A 16756-nucleotide genomic window follows, 5' to 3' on the forward strand; every position below is an offset into this window, starting at 1 on the left:
CCTGTTCCCCTCTATATTTAGTTTGAAACCATATCAGTAAAAGTTTTTTTTGGTTTGTTTGTTGACCATTATACTATAAACATAAACAGGTACATGTATACATTACTGATGTAACAAAAGCATGTTTATTATTCTATTAAGGTTTTTAGAACAATACACCCGATAATTAAACTGTATGGCTTAAATAATTCTGTTGCAAAGACTGTGGGGTATAGGACATAGGGCTGGTTCCCATTTTCAGACAATCTAATCTATTTAATATCTTGCAAAGTTTGTGGTGTTCAATATATAGGTGAAACGAGAACTACACTCAAGAGACGTTTCTACGGCCACAGATCCACAGTCAACACCCATAAGCTGGATACACCCGTAGGACATCATTTCAATCTTCCTAATCACTCAATTTCTGACATGATTTTACAGGGCATTGAGGCACTAGGAAACCACAGAGAGATTGTTCGTCTGAGTAGAGAGAAACTATGGATAAGACGTCTCCAGACCATTCAACCCCATGGTCTGAACATCCAAGAAGGAAATGACTAATAACTTTTTGTCTTTGCCTTCTCCTTTTCACCACAGATAAGCCCCCCCCCCCTCCTCCAGTCTGCCTCATTCACCAATTAACTACCTTTCTCTCCCTCTCCCCATCATTGACTTTGTCCTTTGTGTTCCCCACCTCTTGTGGTCAACCATCCCCTTCCCCCAATCCCCCTCCCTTTTGTTACCCTCCTTTCTGTTCAGCCGCCTGCTTTCTCTGTGTATTTTCCTCTGCATCATCTATTTCCACTTGACTGCTTTTGTTACATCAGTAATGTATACATGTACCTGTTTATGTTTATAGTCTTGTCATTTAGCCTTCGAGAAAGACTCTGCTAGGGTCGAAACGTCAGGCCACTAACTATTTTTTTGCATTTATACCATAGGTCCTTTTGGTTGGTAAGCAGTTTGCAACAGCTAATTCTATTTTTCATTATACAAAAGATAACACCCCGCTCAGCTGCACGAAGAATTGATTTGCAAAACTGAGCGAAGCCGTGAGACGAATTAAACAGACTTTACACAGTTCGGGCCAAGCAGGGGCGGCAGAACCGAGGGGGGGGGGGCGCTATGGGTGTTTACATTTCAGAACGGATGTGAAAAAAATATATAAAAAAATACCCCTTTTCGGTAATGCACCCCCCCCCTTCCCATTTGAAACCGTTCCACCGCCGCTAGGGCCAAGTGAATTGCGACGAACACCTTTGCCTTTGGTTTTTAGAGAGGGCGCTATTGAAGCATTCATCAAGTGCAAAGTCATGAATAATTCATGTCTATTATTCTATTAAGTTTTTTAGAACAACACACCCGGAAATCAAACTGTATGGCTTAAATAATTTTGTTGCAAAGACTGTGGGGTAGAGGACATCGGCTGGTTCCCATCTTCAGGCCATCTGATGTCCATGTTCCATGTAGCAAGGCTCCTGACCCGTCTCCGGACCCTTCTTTATGATCTGCTTCCCGCTGTCCACGGATACGGTGTCCGAATCAGTCGTCTGATTTCTGTGTCATAAATAAACCAAATGATGGGAACATTAAATAACAACATAATGATTTCTTGTCTTTTCAATATCACCGGACTATCAGTCGATAACCGTTCGGTGTATCATCGATCAGCACAAATGGAAACGTACTTCTTTGTTCTTATTTGTAGTGTTGAAGATAATCTGGTACCAATACACTAACACACACATTAAATCAACAGATGTTTTGGTGTTATTGGGTTTTTTTTTCTGTCACAGGCGACTCATTTCCGTAGGCGAGTTATTGCGAGGCTGTTTTGATTCATAGTTCAGTGGTAATTTTTGTCTGTGAAAAAGAAACCCTGACGACGCTTTACCACCCTTATAATGTTTATATAGTTATGCATATATTTCAAAGAACCAAATCAACACGTCACTGTGATAACTGCAGGATGAAGCCTTTGGGCGCTCTGTCGCGTTTTGTTTTTATTTTTCTGCTTGTCCTTATGATGATTGAAAATCACATGAACATTTCAATATGCTGATGATAATTTGGAGGGTATTGTGTAGGGGAAACCTCAACCTTGTATCAGGGCTTACTTTATTTCAACCTTGTTTCCAACAGTATAAGTCCTGGGATGGGAACTTGCTTCCTGTATCCTGATTGGATAGCGCAATTAGTAGCTAATGGATTTATATTTGCAACGTGTATTACGTGCTTTCATGTTCAGTGTAATTTCTAAAATTTCCTCCTTCTCAAAGATAATCATTTTCTCTCCAATCTGAAAACATTAATATGAAAAGTGATACTGCATATTGGCTGGATAAAAAATTGTAACATTTGAACTATGAAAAACAAAAAGTGTTTTCGTAACTCACGCCGCGACGAATTGATTCTGTTTTTACCTCAGACACAATAAACAAAAACAAGCGCTGATGTAAAGCACACGCAGGCACCAGACTATTCCTTATTTGCATACGTATCCCCCAAAAAATGGATATGCAAATGATCCAATACCAGTGTGAGAGAGCAGGTAGTGGTGGGAGCGTACTGCTCGACATCATGGGAACGAGGTTGGGGGAAACCTGTCTTCCATTTTCCCCTAGAACTATTCGTGACATGGCGACTCACCTTCTTCGGTACAAGAAAATCCCGGTGAGCACCAGTATCGCTACAATTATTATTACACTGCAAACCGCAGCGATAATGATGGCCGTCGGCAGCTGTTGGTTACCAGCGACGTCCTCGGGGCTACCAGGATTGTCGTCTCCTGAAAAAAAAATGATTACATTGATTATTTGTTTCCCAAATAGATCAACACCATGTCTCATTCACAAAACCGAAATGCCTTTGTTGTCGTTGTTGTTGTTGTTGTTGTTGTTGTTGTTGTTGTATTTATGACATAATTTACTATTGTCATTATTTTGATGATATGAAATCGATATCAGACTGTTCCATATGTAATAAGTATGGTGATGTCTACAAACAAATAAAAAATCGTATCCACAGCGTTTATTGATTAACTAATTACATATTGTGCCATAAAACACATAGGCCTACCCACACACACACACACACGCGCAGAGAAAAGTTTTCTCTCTCAGAGAGCTAGGACCTATACCAATGTAGTGGAACCACTCGGTTGTAGGAGAGTGAACCATAGTAAACCAATTTATTTAGCTCTCCCCGGTTACATTTGTATCAAAATGGTGTTTGTAGTAAGGCGGCAGAACGCTATACCCGAATTTATAACCACTTAGCTAAAGTTGTTTAATGACACCCATTCAAATGGGCCTTGTATTGTCGACCGTAATTTGATTTACGCCACTAGCTGTCATTGCACTCGCGTGGTCACGATTCTAATTATGCCATCGGCTGACGTTATTGTTACATTGTATTATAATGGCATCATTCCCTAGACTTGGCGTAAGTATAAGAACATATGAATTTTCCCAAGCTAGCTAAGGGAGCTGAATTAGAATCAGACAAACAAAATTCCCTCGTAAAAAATATTGTAAATGGGTCAGTAGTTTGATATAAATATAATTCGGTGGAGGAAACTTGCTAGAAATCATCTCAATGATAGCGACATATCAGCGTCGGCCGAAAGACGCGCGACGCGAAACAATAATTGATGAGACAGAATAAGGAAGAGCATGGTGAGGTTAATTACTCGTAGTGACTCTGAATAGTCAACTGCTCGGTACATAAGAATGATTGTAGAAAAGAGTTACGTAACAGCATTCATGTGTATAGCACGATGCTGACGCATCTTTCGCGCAGCTATGAAACACAGAGTAAGTCTCCCACAGCGGAATTAAGGATTATGTTTTTAAATGCAAAGAGAAAAGCACCTACTGAAACAGCATAGTTGTTAAGCTGTCTGACAGCGGACCCATGGTTAGGGGTTCGAACCCGCATGGTGTCATTTTTTTGGTTTTCGTTGACCGCAGTTCTGTCATTGAAGAGTATTAATTTCCCGTGGTCATTTACCAACAGCAGTTAGCTCGGTCGGTCGGTAAGCTGACTCACAAGTTGGGACTGTCTGCGAAGTCCAGGTTGGCATCTGCGTATAGGTACGGGGTTCTTTTGCTGACTCGGCAGCAAGGCTTAGGGTGCCACCTCGTTTCCTCCCTTTATGGTGCCTGACTTTCGAGTTACATGGATGGACAGGGAAGGAGGTGTGGTGGGCCGGGTACCGAGTCCCAGAAGAGTTCTATATGGAAGTCGGTAAGGGGCTCATTGAGTTAGGGTCATAAGTCCGACTCCTGAAGACTTGGCCATCGCCACATAACTTTTTGTTTTATTTTCTTTCTTTTCTATTGGAGAACAATTGCAAGAATGATTAATTTGTTATTTTGAGAGCTTGTATTTTAATCGTTCGAAATTAATTTTTAAAATTGTTCGAAAATACAAAATTCAATCCAGCTATAGGCCTAATGTTTTTATTTCATTGTCGCAAAACTGCATGTACATGCTCAGTACCTTTGCGCATACCTTGTTCAGGCCTGTTCCCTGATCCCAGACATCAGCGGGGGGGGGGGGGGGGTGTCTTTAAATCCTATAGTGGATTATTTATATGTTCATATTTTTTTATATGCACAGTTGTAGCAGTCAACCCCCGTATATGAAGCGACTTCGCGCTGCAGCTTGTGCCGACATGACAGAATGTACAATCTTTTGGCATGGGTTTCAGAACCGGATTTTAGCTTCGAGGAGTTTTAAGCAGCGATGTTTATTATTTACATTCTCCACTTTGTTCTTATTCTCTCTTCCTTTCCGATTCCTTCTCCATTCTTCGGAACACTGATGCCTAGGGCCTACGAAATACTTAATCCGGGCCTGACTTGAAAGTTACTCGATCTTAATGAACTTGAACACACTTTATATTCTTCACCGTACTGAAAACACTAATTTTGCAATCTTGCATGATCTTATGAGTGGGTTTCTCAGAACGCAGTTGACGCCCGTTTCGTTCAGAGTGGCTTTCCAGTGTCGCACCAATCCAAATGCCGTATGGACTTAAGGATGAATTAAATGTCTGCAGGCAGAAGTGCATCTTGCGACGCAGGCGAACATTTCATATAATACATTTGCGTTGTTCAAGAAATTATCACTCCACGGAATGTATGGGTGCAACTTTTTGGTCAAAAGCGCGCAAGCCGGTGTCAGACTTTTAATCCACGGCGCGAGTTTTGAGGCTGTGGTCGTACCAGATAGATCTGAATCACTTTTACAATGATGTAATCACCCTTTGTTTACATGTGCGATTTCTTATGAGAGTGAGGCTGGGACAGAACCGCCAAACTCACATAAGACAGCGCACGTGTAAATAAAGCATGACGTCATTATGCTTCAGGTCAATAGACTGGGTGAAATTTGTTTTCAAAATTGGATATTGTGGTCACGTGATGCCAACGTTAGGCAAACGGTTCTCTTCTGCACTGCGTGTATATCTCTTGAAATATGGATGTTTAAAAGACTAGTGTTGACATAGGCCCATACTGTTTAATGTGGGCCAAATGGCATGCAAAATATGCCACGTCATAGACCACATGGTCTATTTTAAAGGAGACGCTAACCTGGCAATGTTGATGATGAAGACAATGATGAAGATGGTGGTGATATCGACGATGTTGCTGGTGGTGATGGTGATATCGATGGCGTTGATGGTGTTGATAGGGATGAAGGAAACGACGATGACGACGATGGTGATGGGGATTGGAGAACAGGTACTTCACAGTGGCTGCCGACGAATCGACCAGCATCGCACAGACACCCGTACCCATGCCTGTTGTAAACGCACGTGCCGCCGTTGCCGCACGGGTTGGACATACACCAATTCATGTCCTCTACAAATAAACACAAAATTGAAAGGAAATATGACAAAAGCTAATGACACTTTGTAATTGGATTCCCTCAACAGCGGATCCAGTGAGGGGCAGGGAACAGGGGCCGTGCCCGCCTCCCCAAAGAATCATTTTGGTTTTTAAGTGAGGTCGCCAAAAAGGCAGCCCCTGCGTACACCACTTAATTCTTTGCTCAACAGAATGAGGTTAAAGTGGTCAGAAAAGTGGTGTTGTATACGCACGTGCCGCCATTGCCGCACATGTCCTCTATAAATAAACACAACATTGAAAGGAAATATGACAAAAGCTAACAACACTTTGTGTTCACGCAAAGTGACTGTGTGTATAATTGTAATTGGACTCCCTCAACGGCGGATCCAGGGAGGGGGCGGGGAACAGGAGCCATGCCCCCCCCCATAAAGAATCATTGCTGTTTTGAATTGAGGTCGCAAAAAAAAGGCTTAATTCTTTGTTCAACAAAATGAGGTTAAAGTGGTCAGAAATAAACATTGTCTCAGATCGCACAACAGAGAATCTAGAATCTAACAGAAATAACAAAAACAAAACAATTCCCGGCCCTTAAGCGGGCCCCGAACCCCACGCCGTAAATTGTTCGGACATTTTTTTTGGGAACAACAATAGTTGTTGGCCCCCAACAAATTGTGTTCTTGATCCGCTCTTGGATTCCCTTTTCCAAAGTACTATCGGTTGGTTAGTGAATTCCAGTTGTAAATTCCTGTAGAATAGAACGTGTCATTTGAAACTGGAATGAAACTGAACAACCACAATTTAACGCTGTTACCAAAATGTTTTTGATTTAACAATTTGGTTTAACGAAATATCCCCCCCCCCAAAAAAAAATGACAGTTTTAAAATTGAAATCCCTATTTTTAATATAACTGCACTTCTTTAACACCGGAAGTAAAAAAGGGTGGGGGAAAATCTTAACAAAAACGTAAACTTTTCTAAATTTGAAATGACAGCAAGCCAGACGGAATAATTTCACAGGGTGTCTAGTACCAGTACCGATCTTTAATGATTTGGTGGGTTTCTTTTGGGATTAATGCAAATGATTCTCTATACCTTAAATGGCCTAATTGGCGATACTGATCATACTAAAGAGCGAATATAACTCACCTGTTATGACCGGAGCCGTGCAGACGTGGCCGCATCCATTGGAACAGCATTTCAGCGGGGCTGGGCAGGACGAATCGTCCGTGCAATCCTCGACGCACAGCCCGACCCTGTCATTTGTGATATCAGGGCAGAAACCCAACCTCCCTGTTCAAAAGGATAAGAACATCGTGCTGTCATATTACTTGCACTATTCAAGTTTTCGAAGCGTTGGTTGGGGATGGGTGGGGGAGAGGTGGAGGAGGGGGGGGGGTTAGTTCGAGGATCAGACATTTACGTAGGCAGAGCAACGGTACAAACGTGGGATACACCACAGCATGGTCTTTAGAGACTGTGACGAAATTTCAATGATTCAATCACAACATGTGGTCTAAGCTGTGGATTGGCTGATTTTTATGAAAGGTTTTGTCACACACCAACGGGTTACCGAAGAACAGATAGAAGGCGCCCGCTGAAAATTCAGAATCCCGAGGTCAAGACGCAGCTTTTTGCATAATTAATTGCCAAATCGGCTCGCTTATCATAGACCCTTGCTGTGCAAGAAAATATTCCATAGACCTTTTGCAGGGTGAATCAGGCGCTAAACGTACAACAAAATTACGATATTCAAATTTGAAAAAAAAAACCACACTGACCTCCGCTGTTCTGCCTTTGCTCACAGCGTGGCCCGCTGTAACCGGCCGGGCACAGGCAGCCGTACCCCTCGTATTCGTTGTAGCATGTACCGCCATTGCTGCACGGGTTGGAAACACACTGGTCTGCATTCACTGGAATAACAACAAATGGTACATTTATTATTGACTAATTACTTATTTTCAAAAAGCAAAACCCGTGCATACTTGCCTGTTGATAAACGTTCGTATTCGTTGAAGTCGAACGAATCGTCAGCTTGAAGAGGGGAACAAGAATTTCAAACGAATTTACGACACGCGGAAACTTCACGAAGGCGCAAAAGAAAGACACGTTGGTTTGATAACAGCAAGTAACGACGAGTATTATTCAAGACGCAATAGTTGACACGATGTTGTCAAGAAAAATGGGAAAGGTGTCCAGTGCGTATATCTGTGAATTTTAAACGATTTGGCATATTTCCGCAGCGTCTATCGTTCGAAACCTATAGAACTGACTACAAACCTTCAAAAATGTGAACTTACAAGTTTCCCCTGCTGTAAGAATTACAGCAATCATCAGACAAATTGCCGCATCCATCTTGCGAACACAAGTTCTCCTTCTCAAAGTTCTTCTACAAAACCAAACCAAGAACGCTTAACTCAGTTCTTTTCTTGTTAACTGTTTGTAATATAACTGATCATGACACCGTCCAGTCCCAAACTGTACGCCAAGTACATGTACTGCCGAACATCAGTTGCACGCGATTACTATCAAAATAGACGGTGCTTGACGCATACTTTATTTACGGCGGGTTTTTCTTTGTGTGGGTGCAGTGTACCGAATCGTTGCCTTGGGTTCGGTGACAAGTTTATGAATGACTAATACGTCATAGTAAGCGCCATTCATCGAGTTGCATGCCTTATAAGGTCATTCTGTAGCTCTGGGTCACTGTCCCATTCAAACTGGTTGCCATACCGATTTCGCTGTGTCACACCTGTGAATATAGTTTGAATTTGTGTTGATCGGCTTTTTGATCAAATCTACGAGTCATGAATGAGTAGCCTAATTTCATTTCGATATTTATATATATATAGTTTTTTATATATATGTTATTATTATTCCTTATTGAAAAAATTAAAGCAACGCACTCGTTTTCTAGTCGATAAAGCAAGAAGCACCCGCTATATGGAATAACAATTCCGTTGAATGATTGGTTGTAAAGCAACAACAAAGTTTGGAAAATAGTCCAACAACAACAATATAGGTTTTCCCTGCTATTTTAAAATATTTTATCATTAAAATTCATCAACTCTATCATTCCATTTCGTCCACGAAAAAATAATATCACACGCTTTTAAGAAAACCAATTTAGTGATTTACCGTTCAATTTCAAAGCTTGGTCATCCTCTTTAGTCACCGGGGCGAGAATATTCGTCATTGCATGCAGGTCAAATTCGTCCAAGCTAATGCCGAATGGCAGGATTTGGAGATCCTACTCGTCTTATATAAATCAAATAGACGAATTGCATTTCTGAATAACAAGGTTCGACCTAGACGAGATGAAATCGAATAGTCCAGAACGAAAACGTGTGCTCATTGTTTGAATTTGCTTCAACTGAATTTGAAATTGTCTGACAAAAGAAAAAAAATAAACATCGGAAGTGCACTAAATCGATATTGGTGGACACATTTAAATATTAGAAATTGTGAATTCGAATGATAAACGTTTGAAAATAGTTGGGAAAACCTATATTATAACCAAAAAATGCGGTATGTTTCGCTTGAAAACTGCGATCCCAATTAAAGCCAACATACAAAGAACGAAAGCAACACACCGATTTGTCGGACGGTAACCCAAGAAATATCTGCTGTAACAAATTAAAGGTTCGTCCCATGAATGTTCGAAATATAGGCCCAGGAATCCTCAACCAAAAAAAAAATTAGGCTAACCAAAACAATGTGCTGTAGATGTGTTGAACACGAAATTACGATTCCTATCAAAGTCAACATGCATGGAACACAAACAACACTCGATTTCCGGACGATAAATTGTCAAGAAATAAAAAAAAAAAAAAAAAAAACTATGTAGTCCTGGTTTGTTTCTAGCGCGAACAATAAAAGTCGATTTGAAGCCAAATACAATTTCCTTCAAAAGAGGGCGCGCTGCATAGAAAGTTGTCACCACGGTAAAACTTATTTTCTGCTTGGCTGAAGTAAAACTTACTCGTTTTTTTGGATGATAAATCAAAAAAAACCTTCTGTATTGAATTATAATTTCGTCGAATGATGAAGCTATTCAGTGTAGCCAAGCTTGGTTTCAGTGAAGCTACGTTGTTGTTGTTTTATTTTATTGATTTTTTTTTTTACTTAGAACTTAGAATCAATTGAATGTTATCCAACACTGCAGTAAATCAACTTTCCTTGGGGTCAGTGTTACACAAGCATTACTGTTGAAGAATGGCGAAGGTCAAAGGGAAAGTTATAGCATGAGGGGGGGGGGGTTGCAGTGACTGGTAAAAAGATAAACAATCAGCTTGTTCTCTGAAAATACTCTGTACATATATTGCCAATTGATTAGCTCCCTTTATTGAAAGCTCTAGGTAAGCACTCGGTTAGTTTTTGGTAAGCAGTGGTAAGCACCTAGTTATCCTGCAAGTGAGCCCCGTCGTTTTGAAAGACAGAACATGGAATAAAGCAAGCACGATCGGACATATCTGGGAAGCTGCGGGTCAACGAATTCGTGTTCATGCATGATTCATGTGGATGTGCAATGTAATTCCTGGACGGAGTAGTGTTTTGATAAAAAAAAAAAAAAAACAACAACCCTGACCCCATGAAGACCTTTAACCCCAGTTTGGTCATGTGACATGCTGAGGTTGGGCTACTGATAATTTTCACAAAGTTCGGTGAAAAATTTGTTGAAACATGTAGGGGCAATAGACAATGTCAACGCTTGTAACTATTAGCAAACGGACTAACGAAAGAACGCAAACCTTTTTTTGTGATCCGTGGACAGAACTTTAAAACAGTGGTTGCGTTTAAAATTTCGAAACTTAAAAAGTACCAAGGGCGGATCGGGGGGGGGGGGGCAAAGGGGGCCAGCCCCCCAAAAACGAAACCAATTTTTTTATGTGACATCGCACAAAGGCAGGCAATGAGTACACCACCATCTTTTCCTCAAAAAAACATTGGTTAAAGTGGTCAGAAATTGCCTCAGATCGCACCACAGACCATCTAGAATCCAAAACTTTTCGGGGCCCTTAAGCGGGCCCCGAACCCCACCCCGTAATTTTTTTGACCCACTTTTTGGGGGACCTTTTTGTTTTTACTCACCCTGTATACTCCGGTGTATAACTTTATGTACAAACCTACATTTGATAATACAACAATGTAGGCAACCCGGCATGCAAAGGCACAACTCAGAAATGCAGGACTTCTAATGGGAATTAATAATAATTCCCATTTGATAATTAGGTACCAATCATCTCAATCACACTTTGAAACTGCATGTTGTAAACTCTAATACGAAAGGTTAAAAATGCTGCCATCGTCGTTATCTGGCACATTTTTCCATCGCAAAGTTGACTCTCCAATCGGCTACTGGTGGTTCGCAAAATCATGCGCTTCCGAAATCCTTCCAAGCGGTGGCGCGCTCTTCTTGAGTCATTCATGATGAAATCCAAAACAGCCCAAATGCTCTCACGGAGGATGTGTAATAAGTAACCCGTAAATAAATGGGGTATCTTTGGTCAGTAGGGTCACTTTGGTCAGCACCTATATTTTAGTTACAAGTGAATATAAATATTTGTGAAACAAGATTCGGCAGTAAATTTGATATATAATTAGTTTCAGAAAATGCCACTGCAAAGTGTAATGCACTTGTTGATTTGAAGTGGATAATTATGTAATGTCAAATTACAAGAAGTCAAAGGTCAGAGGTCAAGGAACAACAAGGAATCACAATCAAAGAGGCACTCGGATTTTTTTTAGAAATATAGGGTCAAATGTTCCTTTTTTTCTATATTTCACCTGGAACGAAACAATTTAAAAAAAAATGTTGAAATGTTTTGTCCAGCGGTATTATTAGTGCTGGCCAACTTGCCCCAAAACGGAAATTAATTTTTGTCACATCTGTTTTTGGGCCCCACCCCTTTGTTAAATACTATGTTTTGACACCAAACAACATCAAAGTGTAGAGTTTAGTCTAAATGTTTTAAATACAGGTTTTCCCGGCTATTTTAAACCGGTTATCATTCGAACTCACCGTTTCAAATATTCAAATTCGTCCATCACTATCAATTTAATGCACTTCCGTTTCGTCTTTTGTCAGACAATTTCAAATTCAGTTTAAGCAAATTCAAACAACGACCACACGTTTTCGTCCCGGAGTATTCGATTTCATCTCGTCTACGCCAAACCTTTTTTATTCAGTAATCAAATTCGTCTAAATGATTTATATAAGACGAATTCAATCTCTGAGTGCTGCAACAGCTTAGACGAATTTGATCTGTAATGACGAATATTCTCGACCCGGTGACTATAAAGAGGGTGACCAAACTTAGAAATTGAATGGCAAATGACTAAATTGTTTTTTTTAAAGCCTGTGAGTTTTTTAGGACGAAAAAGAATGTTAGAGATGGTGAATTTGAATAACAAATGTTTTAAAATAGCCGGGAAAACTTATATTAGGGGCAATCCAATTCGCCAAGTTTGTTATTAAAGCAATAGTTAAATATGCCTAAAAATGACCGAGGTTACCCCATTCGACGGCAGTTTTATAACCCATGAATTCAAGAGTAAGTGCCCTTATATATTAACTTTCTCACTTTGGAAGAAATAAGATATTAATAACGACGGTGGCCAATATGACCCAGTGGCTGGGCATGTGTTTAGATGCATCTGGTGAGCTTAAAATGAACAAGGTCTGTAAGCTTAAGGTCAAAGATAAGGTACGATCCATTACCTGTGTGCTGTGAACGCACTCAACCACGTAGTTGTTATTGATACACAAAGTTCAATGGGTTTAATATTTAACTATTAACGCATCATATGACGATTCGTTGAAAAGCAAGCGCCACTTTAACTCGCATCCGCCCGCTGCCTGCAGACGTTTTAAGCATAATGTGTACACTGTTAGCCGATTTCGCATCTGATGGACAGCGTGACGATCAAATTTTAACTGTTTCTTCATTATCTGGTAATATGGCTGAGCGTGCCTGTAGACTTGCTTAGCTGCACTCACACGAATAGGAGATAAACTAACACCGTGTAGAACCAAGCATGCCTGACAAGAGGCGTGGCAAGCGGGGAAGACCACGGGTAAGATACACAGAGAAACACATAAATATCGTTTGTAATAGCAGAATTATGTTTCTTACCTTCATTCAGAGAATGAAAGGGTACAAGCAGAATGTAGTAATATGTGTAGTAATATATGTCCAAAGAAAATAGCTAGACAACCCGATCGAGGCTTTATTAGCTAAGAATATACTGTTGCAACTTAACTGGAATTAATTTAGCACAAATGACGGTTCAGCTCATGTTTTAGAAATAATCATGAGGTTTCATTTTCATTCAGAGAAAAACGGAAACTAGAAAAGGAAAGACTGCAACTGTCGAGTCGATGAATGACGAACCAACAGTTGGTCCAACGATGCCTTGCAAGAGACCTAGATGTTGCAAGTGTAGGGGAATCAGGCAACAGGTAAGACAGATAATTACCCAAATATATGAATATATGAAAGAATGCCTAATAAGCTTTATCAAACGTCAATGAAATAGATCCCTGAAATAAATCCTTTTTAGTTTTGACATACTATTATACAGTATGTCCCAAAAAAGTGTCAGTCAGAGTGTTTTTAAAATAATAACACAAACATGAGGTCAATTGTAAAAAGCCTGCATGTTCTGAAAAAAAAAGGCTGATGTGGTTTTGGAGATGAATCATTTGCCCTTGAGCATTAAACTGAGGTCTTGTCATGATGGTTGATAGCCAGTAAATGATTCAAATTCCAACCGAAGCACTTTTTACATCATGCAGGATTTTACACAGCTTACATTACACAGCACTGAAATTGATTAAGGCAACGAATTTGGTCACAGGGTCCAAATATGTTGTTGTGATCAATTGATAATTACGAAGTGTTGCGTGATTAAAACTAAATGAAACAAAGGGGTTGAAGCCAAGGCGTACAGGAGTATCTGCACAACCAAACATTTTCAAAATTTACCTCGTGGTTTTGTAGTTATTTGAAAAATGGTCAGACGGTCACTTTTTTGAAACTTCATGTAAAACATATCAAGTATGTCGTCATTTTCATGTCGGTGCACATTTCAACAAAGTCAAGTCAAGCCGAGTAACAATGGTCCCATAGCTTGCTTGGACAGAAGTATGTTCATGTGCCTCTTCTACACATCCGGCAGCATTCAACCCTATTATTGGCGTCAGTATCAACTCAATCAGTGGGTCAGTCAGGGCGTCAGTGAGTGAGACAGGTGCAAAGATGACTCAAGGATGACTTCTCTTGGACCGGTAAATGAAAGTCGTGTCGCAACCCGGGGCTAACAAGAAAGCAGCAGTGTTGCAGCATTCGGAACAAGAAATACACCAGAATACACCAGAACGTTCGATAACTCTGTCCTGTGCATCATGCAGTTTCTGCCAGATTTCATTGCAGGAAAAAATGGTGTTGCAGTCCTTCAGTAATTCAAACGAACCACAATCGATAAGCTTGATATAAGCCCAGAGCATTACAGCGAAGCCTCACTGGGTGACACTGCAAATGATTTTTTTTCAAAAAGTAAGTGGATATTTTGTTTCAGGCAGAAAAGACAACTGAAGTAGCAGGGAGTTCAGGTCAAGAGGCGATCAGAGGGGAACCAACAACGGGTCCTATCAAGCCGATCTTTGGACGTGGCAAGCGAGTAAGTTGGAGAAATACACCTGCTTCTGTGTGAATATTCGATTCGAATTTTGAAATATGGAACATCCCCCGATTAGTCCTTTTGAACGACATTGCTGTGTCATTGACTCGCATTGCAGGTTAGCAGTGGAAGAGGCCATTGGGAGCTGTTTCGTGAGATTAAATTTGAGGGCTGTGCACACAGCTGTTATCTTGCCATCGCTGCACGTGATGATGAGATCGCTGTGGCTGACATGTATGGAAACCGAGTTGTTATCTTCAGCATCGATGGTAAACAGAAAAGTACAATACAGCTTCAAAAATGTGAGTATGCCTGCAAATAATTCTGCCCACGGTCAATGTTTTGGCCTAGTTCAGATAATGATTCTTTGAAGATTGACTAGCAGGCCTCCTTGATTTCAATAACTGTATTTTTTGTGTATCTTTAATCCCCATAGGTCCACGTGGAATTGCAGTTGAACCCATTCACAATCGCTTCGTGGTTATTGAGACTTACGATCCAAAGGTGAAGGTGTTCAACAGCGACAACTCGCTGGCATACGAGTTCCCAACGGTGCCAGCAGATGAGGTCGGTAAGCCCCACTCTCCCAGGACCAGGGGTGTAGCGGTCAAGAAGGATGGTACAATCCTTGTTACTTATGACCAAGGATGGGTGTATACTGAACACAAACCTAGTAATGGTGAGCTTCTACGTACCGTACCAGTAAAACTTTGCCCTGCCCAGCTGGCTGTTGACAACAAGGATCGAGTTATAATCAGTAATTACGGAGCTAGACCATTCGTGGCCGTTACTGATGGTAGTAGTTATACACTCTTCACAATCGAACCAACCATCCTCGGAAAACCAGCAAAGTACTGCCTAGATGTATACGCTGATAGCTCCGGTATATATGTTACAATGCTGGGGCCCCGTTACAAAGGTCATATTCACCACTATGACCTAGATGGCAGGTTTCTTGACTGCCTCGTTCGGGGTTTGCATAACCCATTAGGAATTACATTCACGCCAGATGGGCAGCTGGCAGTGGCTGACGAAGTATCAGTTAAGATGTTTCACAAGGTGTAATGCGACATTGTACATGTAAACATTTGAATACAATAGGTGAATGGCAAAAGCGGGTCATCGAAACAAAAAAACAATTTGGCGTATGAGTATTGCGAGACACCCAAAAAGGAATTAACTTAGAACTCTTGGCAATAGATTTCAAATGAAGCTACATTATGGTAAATTGAAATACATGTTGTAATTCCAAATGTACACTGCGATAGCCCAGGCCTGCCTTCATCACACCTCAAAGTTCAGCTTACAAGCCTTTTTCTCCCTCCAAAGTCAAGACCACTTTCTCCAAGCTGTTTACTAAACTACACCTCCCACAATCATTGTTAGCACTCACAGTTATTGCAGAGGAGGGGCGACTTGGGTTTTGTAATTTGCCCTTCCTTGTGAAATAGTCAAAATGATGGGGGACTGGAAATCTGAGGCATTCCAAGCCTGTATTACCCTATTACCTGAGCAAAGGTTAACATTTAGAAAAAAACTTTTCAAGGCTTTGCCAATCAATTGATATATGTTTTTAAAATAATACTGATGTACCTGATAATACAATTACTGTAACTAATCGTTCTACCAGTAAGTAACTATTCAAATCAAGTTGTTTTGGTATATATTTTTTAGAGGATTCTCTTATTTTTTTTCTAGTTAGAATGTAGACTCTTTGTAGGCCTATGTGGTTTGGCCTTATAGAATTGTTCAATTCAATTTGGTCCGGCCTAAAAGCCTTAGAGTAAATGGTTCTCCATCAATGTACCCAAACCAGCTTGGCTTTTTGTCTCCTTATTTTATGTGGTTCATTAAAAATACACATGTACGGCAAAAGCGTAGCAAGGTCATTCTTAATAGGGGTATTCATTTCTTGAAAAAGGCACTCTTACATTCGTGCTGAAATGTAGACAGGTTGTTTGGACACTTGGCCTCCGTATAATAAAATAGGGGGGGGGGGCGGACTGGAACCATCTTTCAATGACGGCGCTGTTCAAAGCGGACAATCATACACACTATCGGACAATATATGATGTCTTTCGGGGAGGCAAACGCGCAAAATTTCCCAAAAGGCACTTGTTAGATCTCACACCCTCCCGATGACGGACAGAGCACATTTTGCGAAACGGGGAGTTCTACACTCAATAACCGATTCTTTTCAGTACCACACTTCATCAAAAAAGAGATTACTCTCCAAA

At 40.6% G+C, this 16756-nt stretch overlaps 2 protein-coding genes across 2 annotated transcripts; one reads left to right on the forward strand and one right to left on the reverse strand.

The window, feature by feature from the left end:
* Window positions 1-1163: 1163 nt before the first annotated feature.
* On the reverse strand, window positions 1164-8330 carry LOC119734994 (delta-like protein 3). Its single transcript, XM_038208662.1, has 6 exons — window positions 8138-8330; window positions 7619-7750; window positions 6987-7130; window positions 5583-5852; window positions 2632-2770; window positions 1164-1539 (listed from the first exon to the last, which is right to left on the reverse strand). The coding sequence occupies exons 1-6, from the start codon at window positions 8190-8192 to the stop codon at window positions 1422-1424; spliced, it is 858 nt and encodes a 285-aa protein (XP_038064590.1). The 5' UTR covers window positions 8193-8330; the 3' UTR covers window positions 1164-1421.
* Window positions 8331-14646: 6316 nt separating this feature from the next.
* Window positions 14647-15584, forward strand: LOC119735035. Its single transcript, XM_038208724.1, has 2 exons — window positions 14647-14821; window positions 14956-15584. Exons 1-2 carry the CDS (start codon window positions 14752-14754, stop codon window positions 15582-15584), a joined length of 699 nt encoding a protein of 232 aa, XP_038064652.1. The 5' UTR covers window positions 14647-14751.
* The last annotated feature ends 1172 nt before the right edge of the window (window positions 15585-16756 follow it).

This window comes from Patiria miniata, unplaced genomic scaffold (assembly GCF_015706575.1).
Source record: "Patiria miniata isolate m_02_andy unplaced genomic scaffold, ASM1570657v1 HiC_scaffold_28, whole genome shotgun sequence".
Classification (NCBI taxonomy): Eukaryota; Metazoa; Echinodermata; class Asteroidea; order Valvatida; family Asterinidae; genus Patiria; species Patiria miniata.

Coding starts and splice junctions, on each gene's coding strand:
- LOC119734994 (XM_038208662.1), bottom strand. CDS start 8,192: ATGGATGCGGCAATTTGTCTGATGATTGCTGTAATTCTTACAGCAGGG. Junction 7,751..8,137: donor TCTTACAGCAGGGGAAACTT/GTAAGTTCACAT, acceptor TTGTTATTCCAG/TGAATGCAGACCAGTGTGTT. Junction 5,853..6,986: donor CACGGCTCCGGTCATAACAG/GTGAGTTATATT, acceptor GTTTATTTGTAG/AGGACATGAATTGGTGTATG.
- LOC119735035 (XM_038208724.1), top strand. CDS start 14,752: ATGTATGGAAACCGAGTTGTTATCTTCAGCATCGATGGTAAACAGAAA. Junction 14,822..14,955: donor TACAATACAGCTTCAAAAAT/GTGAGTATGCCT, acceptor TAATCCCCATAG/GTCCACGTGGAATTGCAGTT.